At 32.4% G+C, this 10,697-nt stretch overlaps 1 protein-coding gene across 3 annotated transcripts; it reads right to left on the bottom strand.

The window, feature by feature from the left end:
- Nucleotides 1-2,070: 2,070 nt before the first annotated feature.
- LOC107877722 lies at nucleotides 2,071-6,452 on the bottom strand. Of its 3 annotated transcripts, none has more exons than XM_047415201.1 (5): nucleotides 6,237-6,452; nucleotides 5,979-6,067; nucleotides 4,072-4,115; nucleotides 3,170-3,470; nucleotides 2,071-2,627 (listed from the first exon to the last, which is right to left on the bottom strand). In XM_047415201.1, exons 2-5 carry the CDS (start codon nucleotides 6,028-6,030, stop codon nucleotides 2,314-2,316), a joined length of 711 nt encoding a protein of 236 aa, XP_047271157.1. In that variant the 5' UTR covers nucleotides 6,031-6,067; nucleotides 6,237-6,452; the 3' UTR covers nucleotides 2,071-2,313. The 3 variants fall into 3 exon arrangements, with proteins under 3 accessions (XP_047271157.1, XP_047271156.1, XP_016579908.2); XM_047415200.1 differs by having other exon boundaries at nucleotides 6,175-6,412; XM_016724422.2 differs by having other exon boundaries at nucleotides 6,199-6,346.
- Between the last annotated feature and the right edge of the window lie 4,245 nt (nucleotides 6,453-10,697).

Below are 10,697 nucleotides of genomic sequence, written 5' to 3'. Positions count from 1 at the left end.
ACTTTCATTTGTTCCATCTTCCTCTTAATTAGTTAATCTATTCACAAAATCACTCACTGGTCCTCTTCATCACAGTGTTTGGACAAGTTGAGTGTTCCCGTCCCCTCCAACTTGAGGGATGGTGTTGGAATAAAATTGTATCTTGATCATTGGACCAGCTTGGTTCACACGTTTCATTCACATGTTTCATTATTCGTCTGTTGCAGCCTCAACGTTATTCGATGATGGGATACATGGATTAGGCCTGATTTAATGACGATGATTTCATCCAACTTCAGCAGATCATTGTATATATTATTTTATGCACATATTATTTTATTTCTTTTGTAAACCATAGGTAAATCTTTTATTTCCTACCTTGTTTAGAAGTCTTTTATTTTCTATCTTATTTAAAAGATTATCCCTTAGTTTCTTACCTTGTTTAGAAGTGTATCCCTTTAGTTATTTTGTACCATATTTAGGAGTCTTCATTTACTTGTATATATATAGGAGATTGTACAAAACAAAGAATCATTCAAGAAAATGAAAAAGAAAACTTTCCCAATTCCTTTTGTGTTTGTTTCCATAATTATTTTCGTTCAATTTTCACAAAAATTGAATCAAATCAAATTTTATTGATTAGGATTGTGATAGCGTCCACGCAGATATACATTCACTAAAGGTTGACGGACTTTCAATGAGAAATCAAGAAGATGTTTATTGTAGATAGAGATATTCGAGAATGAATTCAAAAATGATGGCAGCAAATGAGCTAAGTGTTGCACATATTTCATGGTCAAATTCAAATCTTAATTTTGGGAGATTCAAGCCCAAATATGGCTGCATAACAGTACATCCAATTGAGCTAAATTGCACAAAGGTTTTGATGTCAAATTTGTCACTTTCCCTTATTTCTTTACAGGAAAATAGAAATTTTAATCCCTGAATTGTTGCTATATTCGAATTTTAATCTTTGTATTATTATTGGCTTAAGCACATCCAACCTTTAATTAAACAATCATTAAACAAAACGAGCAATTTTAGTGGGAATTCTCATGGATAACTTGAAGGACACCATGGATAACTTAAAGATACTTATCCATGGAAAAAGATGCATTTTGATCGTCGAAAGAATTTGTCTACTTTGCAGTTCTTGGGCTAATTTTGAAAGATATTTAACCTAATTATTGATTGTTTTTTTATAAGGGCAAACAACATAAATCTGGACAGTTTGTAGTTTATATATAGAAAATTTTAATAGTTTGAATAATTACTGAAATTTCAATTTTGGTTTTATCAAAATACATAATTAGCTCCCGATACATCCAACGAAGATACATTTTTCTTTGTAAAAATACATAATTAGCTCTCGATATATTTTTTTCGACTTTGGGTTTGTCAATATGCATAATATATTCAATGAAGATACATTTTTCCTTTTGTAAAGATACATAATTAGTTCCCGATACATTTTTCCCGATTTTGGGTCTGTTGAGATACATAATTAGCTTCCGATATATCCAATGAAGATACATAATAATTTGAAATTTTTATAATTACTTTGTAAGGGTGAAAATTTGTGTAAATATGGTAAAATAAGGTGTATGTTTATGTATTTTTCCTTTTGTATAAACAGCAATGCTCGAGGGGTTACTATGCTCATTGTGAACTTGCATTATCACGTGAGTTTTCTGAAAGATGAAACTCTTGCTTCTACTCGACTCTTAATGCAGAAAAAGAAATAGTTGAATAATAGGTTTATCCTCGGATCCTTTCGCCACTTAAATAATGAGCTTTTGTTCTCGGTTGAACTTGTGATCAGGGGTGGAGCTAGTTTGTGTACACTTTTACTATTTATATATGGTAAAAATTACTTTTTTTTTTTTATGTATATATAGTAGATGTTGAACCCCCTTTACCTAGTCTGTGTACACTTTTGAACCTCCTTAATGAAAATCTTCACTCCACAACTGCTCGTGATATATGTCTTAACTGAACATCATGTGTGGCGCTCTTACCACTGAACCTCATTGCCTTGGGTGCTTAGAAACATAGTAAAATGAATATGCATGCAGAATCAAATACACCTAATAGGCATGAACTAACCACAATATCATACAACATTTAAAAAGCTCCCAAACATGATCGCCATTTATCATTTCACCTTCTTCCTATACAATATTAGCAGATACAAATGAAAACATACAAAATCATGTACAAGATTGTATCTATCTTGAGGATTTTTAACCCCTCAACCAGCTACATTTCCTTCTAAATTACATCTAAATCTCCAAAAAGATCATCAGTATCCAGGCACTAAAGCTGACCTACAACTCAATCCTGTTCTACTGATGCATCGACGTGAGATACAAAGCCAAGACATATTGGACACGGTGGATCCTGTCTATCTTCACGGTTCGTTCTCTGTTCCAAACAATCAGCGTGGTAAAGATGACCACAAGCTAAGACTGCCACCACAGACGTCTCACCTATAGGCAAACTGTTTTCAAGGACAATGTATGGTTCCTTCTTCAAAAAATTCTTGCATAATACACAAAAGAGTTTCCCAGCATCGGATGATATCACCCTTGTTGCCGGTGAACTAGACGGAACACCTTCTGTATTGTGAACTGTTTTTTGCCTATTTTCTGGCCGGAGAATGCAAAGGAATTCAAGTCAGACATGCCTCAAGCACTGATCTTTAAAGTAGATTCAACAGACGCGAAAAGCATGCTAGACAAATACAAAAAGGAAAAGAGAAATTTTCACTATGATGTAACATTTTCTATCAAAATTACCACTAGGCTTATATCATGACAAGGATTTACTTAGCCTCTCCAAGGCACAAAAGGTTCATGCGAAACTACTTTAAGTCGTTTACAAGGTTTCAGTTAAAAGAAGACGGATCATGCCAGGCGCCAAGGAAGAAATTCAAAAATATTTCAGAAGGAAAAGTGAACTCCCTCCCATCTTCTCCTTGATGAGGTGGGGGTTGGCATAATGGATAAGGTTTAGGAGGTTACCCGGGGGCAGAGTTCCAATTAGCAATAAGAGAACAAGTAAAAAATAAGTGAAATAAGCCTTAAAAGGCCAACCCCGGGGGAAGAGTTAGACTAAGACTAACTGTAATTTTGTATTACGTTTCAGTTAAAAGAATAAAGTCTTAAGTGAAGGACATAAACGTGTGCACCTGTGGTATGTCCAGAATCTGTATGGCATTTGCTTGCCATCTTTAAGGACAACTTATCATCATAAGAAGGGGTATAACCAGCGTGGGAACCTGATGCCTCAGCATTACTAGCAGATCTCCGTCGAGAATAATGGCGGCCATAGTGACGCGGATGCCTCAGAGACTTTAGAAGGTCAATATTTCGACGGTGAACAATAGATGATTGTTGGCCTTGTGTTACCTTCACAGGACCATCCATAATATCCCCCGCAATGGCTAAAAAAGACTTTATTCCACCGCTGTCGACTTGATGAGAGAACTTCTGCTCATAATGCAAAATGAGATCTCTTAGAAAGTAGAAAAATACAAACCACTCAAATAGTCAAACTCAAACTCAAAATGAGATCTATTTGTCATGAAAATTGCACTTTCAAATTATTCAGATGGAGCTTCAAACCCTAATAAGTCATAATACTTAAAACTCAACTTGGTCCCAACTGGCAACTAAACACTCCCAACTCATCCCCATTGGGTCGCGTGACATGGATGCTGATATGGCACATAAATTTTGGAGGTGTCTAGATGATCATTTTGTAAGTTGGAGTGTTCAACTGACACAGTGGAGACGAGTTGAGATATCTCGATGTACATACTCAAAGTTGAAGTGTTTATTTGTCCGTTGAAAGCAAGTTTGATTGTCTTTTTATGGTTTATGCCACCTCAAAAACAAGCTAACTTTTTAACCCAACCTCGGTAATGTACGGCATCAGCTGTTAAACAAAGATAGCATTAACCTTCTCTCCATGGTTAATGCATCCCCAAGAATGAAATAGAGACAAAGCGAAAGGAGATATGTCTTAATCAATATAGGAAAACTGAGAAAGTTACTGAATTCCATTATAAGATAAAGAAACAACGAGAACCTGTTTTGACAATGCATCCATTCTGGGTGAGGGCGGCATCAAGTCTGCACAATTATTTGTAATTGGAATCATGATCAGTTATCTTTTCTCCAATAAACTTAGCAAACAAGAAAAGTGAGTTTGCTCGTCCCGGGGGGGAAGGGGTTGAGCCATACAAGATTCGCTTAATTGTTATTAGCTTCTAGAGAAGAATAAAGGGACGGATACAACATGGAGAGAACAAAAATCACACTGATAATATTATGTAATGCTATTATCTTGCAAAAAGAAGCACTCTTGTCGTAATGTGATAAAGATTCTCTCAGACAATATCCTCTTTGAATATAAGAAAAGTAAGAAGGCAACTTTAGACCAAATCGCCAAAGAACTGAAGTTCTTCAGCAGAGAATCACTCTCATTGTAAATACATGATGCACGTTAAATGTCAAAGTTCGGCATAGCATGGCAGCCTCAAGCAAATAAGGTACTGACAAGTGACCCATTGACAGTTGGAAATTGTGAAAAGAGAAAACAAGTGTGAAATACCATACTGAACTGAGTTGTGAATAGCTAATTATATAGCAGTTCCTAAAGAGATGACCTAATGGTTAAGGAATAGCAATGTCAAACTGTAGATTCCAGGTTCGAAACCTCGCAACAACACGAAAGCATGAGCCCATCTACTTTAGCTTTATAGGCAGATTTACTCAACCTATGCTTGTCCGCTATAACGAACTACTTGATATATAAGTTCAAGAGGGCAAGTTCAAGCCTGGAACACCACCGTTATTAAAAAGAAGATCACCAAAAGCCAACTACTTGAACTTTTGGAAACAGAACTTTCTACTAACATTTCATTCATCTGTTCACACGCAATACTGGTATAAAATTTGCAAAAACAAAAATCTATGTTGCTCAGACTCTTCAAAATTGTTGCCACACCCGTGTCGGGTTCTCCAAAATGCACTATTTTTGGAGTATCTGAAATGCACCTATCGAAATTTTTGAAGAGTCCCAGCAACATAGACAAAAACTACAACAAGATGATAAACAATACTTCTAGCACTAACAACAAAAAAAAGTAACGAAAAAATGCTGCCACACTCGTGTTGGATTCTCCAAAATGCACTACTTTTGAAGTAGCTGACGACATTTTTGAAGAATCCAAGCAACTAACACAAACAAAAACTACAACACGACGATAACAACCACTAACATCCCATTTCACAATTAACAAATTCTAACTATTTGTGCATCCCCTCCTAAAAAAAGAAAAAATGTTTCTTGATAATAATAAACATGTAAAAGTTATATAAACAATCAAATGCCAAGATAAAATACCCGACCAAAAAAAAACAAGACACAAAAAAGCAACCAAAAATGGTGCCCCACCCGTGTCGAATTCCTCAAAATGCACCACTTTTGACGAATCCAACACGCACCCGTCAACATTTTTGAAGAGTAGGAGCTGTACTAACATAAACAAAAACTATAAAACCATGATAACCACTAGCATCCCATTTCTCAAATAATTAATTCTAACTAATTGTAGGATCATAAAAATTGTTTCTTGACAATAAACAACAATAGCGGTTGTATAAACAATCAAATGCCAACACAAAATCCCAAAATATAAAAATTAAAAAAACACTTCTACCACCAATAAAAAAATAAAGAAGCAAAAAAGCACCCACAAATGTTGTCGCACCAGTATCAGATTCTCCAATGCACTACTTTTGAAGTATCCAAAACACACTCATTGACATTATTGAACAATGTACAAAAAGTTTCTCAATTAATGCCAAAATTGATGATAATAATAATAAACAACAGGATTATATAAACAATTAAATGCCAAAATTAAATACCAACAAAAAAAAAATATTAAAAAATGAAGATCATAAGAAGAAGTTAAAATTCATGTATACCTGAAGGAGGAGGAGTCTTGTTGAGGTCAGCACCTCTCTTTCTCTTTCCCATAACCAACTTTATATGTCCACAAAATAAATTATATTCTCTGTCACAAACAAGAATGTACAATAAAAAAAAAATATTAGCAAATTTTTTATGAAAAAAATAATAAAAATGAATGGTGAAAAATAAAAAAGAAGCAACAAAATTTACGGCGTCTGGGGGTTGTAAATTAACTTGAAAATTGGGAAAATATCGGAGTTAAGAGAAAGTACAATCAACAAAATTTTCTGACAAAATGTGTCACCACTTTGTGTATTGTGCACTTATAAATGGGAGTTTTTCTTCTTTTCTTTTCTTTATGAAACGTGTCCAAAAGAAACGGCAATTAAGTTTTCCATCTTTTTTTATATATATAAAAATCATAGGTACAATTTCTCGGTAAGGTTTTTCTATTTTTATGAGATAGGAATGAGTTTTGTATATACCCATAGGGATAATTTCTTGATAAGAATTTATCGAAAATAATTTTTCTATTGCTTACGAGGTAGAAATGAAGTTTGTATATATTCATAGAGATAATTTCTTAGTAAGATCTGTCGGAAATAATCTTTTTATTTTTACGAGGTAGAAATGAGTCATAGGGATAATTTCTCGGTAAAGGTCTGTCGAAAATAACCTTTCTATTTTTACGAGGAAGGAATGAGATTTATCTATACTCAAAGGATAATTTCTCGATAAGAATTTATCAAAAACAATCTTTTTATTTCTTACGATGTAGGAACGAGGTTTGTACACACTCATACACACAATTTCTCAGTAAGGATCTGTCGGAAACAATCTTTCTATTTTTTATGAGGTAGGAACGAGGTTAATAAACACTCATAGGGATAATTTCTCAGTAAAGATCTGTTAAAAATAATCTTTATATTTTCTATGAGGTAGAAATAAGGTTTTTATATACTGTACTCTTTTGAGATTTTATTTGTGTCTATTTTATTCTCTTAAATGCTACTTATGAAATTGCAATTGGGTATGTTGTTAACAATTTCTTGTTGAGGCAATTTTACATTTTGGACCAAAATTTATGAAAACAAATTAATGTGAATAAATATTAGGGTTATTAATTGGTTTTGGTATGGAGGGAGAGGTTGGCTATAGGGGATGCCGGGAGAGGCAAAGGTAGATGAAAGAATTTTTTGGGAGATGTGATTAGACAGAAGATGTTTCATCTACAGTTTATCGAGGATATTATTCTAGGTAGAAAGATATGTAGGTTGAGGATTATGGTAGAAAGTTAATAGATCAAGCATTGGCTAGTTTAGTTTTTACTATTGTTATTATTATGTTCTTATTGTCTTATTCTTCAAATTTTATATTATCTAATGTTTCATTTGCTTCGGTTATCTTTGTGTGTTGTTATTGCTCTCTTCTTCATTGTTTGGAGCATGGTTCCTCGCTGTTGTATTTGAGAAAATACAATAGATTGGGAATGATGAGAAAATTATAGGGTAACTTACTTAAATACCAAACATTAAGGTGTTAATAATTTTTTTTATCACAATATTTTTTAATTACTTAATTATCATTTTTTACGTTTTTTAATACATATATTTGGCCTTGATAAATATGTGTTTTAATACGTTTGAACAAAAAATATTAGCTAAATAAGAAAATAACAAAATCTACTTAAATTGGGGGAGTAAATCATGTTTCATCGGTTTGGAAGCACAACAAACGTAAAAATTAATTAAAAAATTAAAATATTCATCTCTTCAAATAATACTCGATTGAAAACGGTAATTTTACACACATTTTTCATCATTTTTTTCTCTTCTTCATCTCGATTGCATCTCGAACATGGTAACAAAGTTTCAAAATTTTCAATTGATACATATGACAGTTTGCTAAGATCTGAATACTTTTGATACTTTTATTAATTGATACTTTGACACAGTATTGTCCCTAGTTAAGTGATTTTGATAATATATATTTCTTACTGTTATTTGTTGCATTTGTTAGATTTGGTACATTTCAAGTCTCATATGTAAATTAGATAAATTTGTTTGCAGATTTTGATACACTTGAAATATTATGATAGCAGGTTTTACTATCATGTGTTTACACAACATAAATTTTTTGAAATAATACATCAAAACCCTTCTGAACTTGTCTCGACAACTTACTCTAACACTTAAACTTTACGGATAATTATTTACCCCTCTAAATCTTTTTGAAGTAACTATATACCACCTTAAAAAAACAACACCACTCTCACTGCGGAGAGTGTATTACACTTGCGCCTCGTCAGCGCTACATCAGCGTCACATCAAAATTTTATTTTAAAAAAAGTGACCCCACTAATTTATTTATAATACAATATTAAAAACAAAAAAAACTCTCCTCCCCCTTCCGCCCACCCTGCCCCTATTTTTTCTTCTTCAAGCCCCATCACCCTCCTTTCTTCTTCCACCCCCACCCCCGCCCCTGGCAGCCCGCACCCCCACCCCAAAATCCATAATGATGAATTACGAAATAAAGTTTATCAAATTCAAACCAAACATCCAAATTTAGGTACGAAATTAAAATTTACGGATTAAATCAAACATTCAAATTTATCTTTATGGATTATGAATTATAAACAACCAAATTTGTTTGTTTATTCAAATTAAAATTTGCATCAACAATCAAATTTTTTATACATATTTTTTCTTGTAAAATTGATGAAATCTAATAAAAATGGAGATGGTGGATTTGAAGAAGGAGAAAGAAAATTGGGTGGGGATGCGGGCTGCCAGGGGCGGGGGTGGGGTGGATTAGAGGTGAAGGTGTAAAAAAAAATAAAAGAAAGGGGTGTGGAGTGGGGGTAGTGGTGGAGGTGTAAGAAAAAAAAAATAAAAGAAGGGGGTGCGGGGGTGTAAGGTGAGGGTAAGGGGGTGGGTGGCTTTGAAGAAGAAAGGGTGTGATTTGGATATATATATTATATAAAAGTGGGACCATTTATTTTTTAAAATTAAATCACGCCTTTTTTTTTCTTCTTTTTTTTTTAATGCCACGTCAGATTTAGGGTTTAAATTAATTCATTTTAAAGATATTAAGGGGAGTAAATAAATGCGTGTTAAGTTTAAGTGCTAAAGTAAGTTGGAGTGACAAGTTTAGGGGGGATTTTGATGCATTATCTCAATTTTTTTTGATGCATTTTGATATATGTGTTTGATTCATCTGTTTTGTATTAATGTATTTGGCCTTGATACATATAATATTTTGTGTCAGTTTGTTAGGCCTTGATACATATAATATTTGGCCTTGATACATATAGTATTTTGCCTTGAAACATATCAAAATATAGTATAATGTTATGTGTCTGGCCTAACTTGTTTAATCTATTTTTGCAAAAAAATTTAAAATTTTTATCGAAAGTACTCGAAATAAAATCCACCACTTTACCATTTGAAGAATCAAAAATGTCCTTATCAATTTGGGTAATACCCAAACTAAATGATGGTAAATCATCGAAATTCATAAAAAAAAAAAAAAAAAAACACAAAAGATGTGTTTTGAAACTAAGATAAAGTAATTTTTCTTAAAATCAAGTTCAACATTCCACTCACCTTTCAAAAAAATGAGAAATTTTTTTCAATAAATTGACTTGAATGTCGTTTATAGTAGATTAATGATGCAAATAATTGATTTAAACTCAAATTTGTAGAGAAGTTATAGATTGTGGAAAATTTTAAAAATGGACAAGAATGATTCGGGGCTAAGAAGTAGGAATTTGTGCGGTTTTGAAAAACAAACTATGTGTTTCGAGGATAAAAATTTTAAAAGTGGTATATTATGAAATATTTTTAAAAATATGAGGTTTTTAAAAATAATGATGTCAAGTTTGATTATTTATGCAATTTATCCAAGACTATACTTGAATGTTGTCCGTGTGAAGTTACATATTTTGGAAAAGTTTGTTTTGATGATTAGGCCAACATCTCTTGTTTTGCCTAACATGAGCTTGATGTTTCATTTGTGAAAATGGGCTTTACACAACACCACACAAAGCCCATTCATCTAACCACCCTACATATCCTTAAATTTTATTTTATTTTATTTTTTAATTCTCTTCAATTAATTTAGCTAGACATGTATTTTGATTACCATTTACTTTTCTCTAGTTGATTGATGAAAACCATTCACCTTGAACTACAAATCTCAGTTCAAGCACTAGAAATGAAGAAATTCCTAATAAGGAGTATTTCCTTTTATATGATCCCTATGCAAAACTAAAATGAGTTAATCAAAATGGATCAATAGATTTTGATACGAGAGGATTAAAATATAAAATTAAAATTACCGATAAAAAGAGATCTTGTTGCAAGTGATGTGAATTATTCAAGAATCAAAGTAATTTATCTTATATAAAAAATATATTAATGACTTTTAATGAAATAATCTTAGAGGAGTCAACCAATTATCTCGATCGAGGAATATCATTGAAAAATAAAAATTTTGCTTATCAAGAAATGCAAGATAAGATTGTGTACAATAGATCTTTATGGTCGAATTTTTTTCCAAACTCTATGTGTAGTGAAAGTTTTAGTACACCGATCTTGCCTTTTTTTAGGTTGTCAAAGAATTAATTTTAGTATGAAATGAGCTAACCAAAAATCTGACAAGTTGCATGATTGAATTTTCAATCTTGAATCTGGTTCTCATTATTAAATGTTTATTATTGTTATCTTTTG

This window comes from Capsicum annuum, chromosome 7 (genome assembly GCF_002878395.1).
Source record: "Capsicum annuum cultivar UCD-10X-F1 chromosome 7, UCD10Xv1.1, whole genome shotgun sequence".
Lineage (NCBI taxonomy): Eukaryota > Viridiplantae > Streptophyta > Magnoliopsida > Solanales > Solanaceae > Capsicum > Capsicum annuum.
Note: the sequence above shows the minus strand (reverse complement) of the source record. Positions and strands in the feature narration are given on the sequence as shown.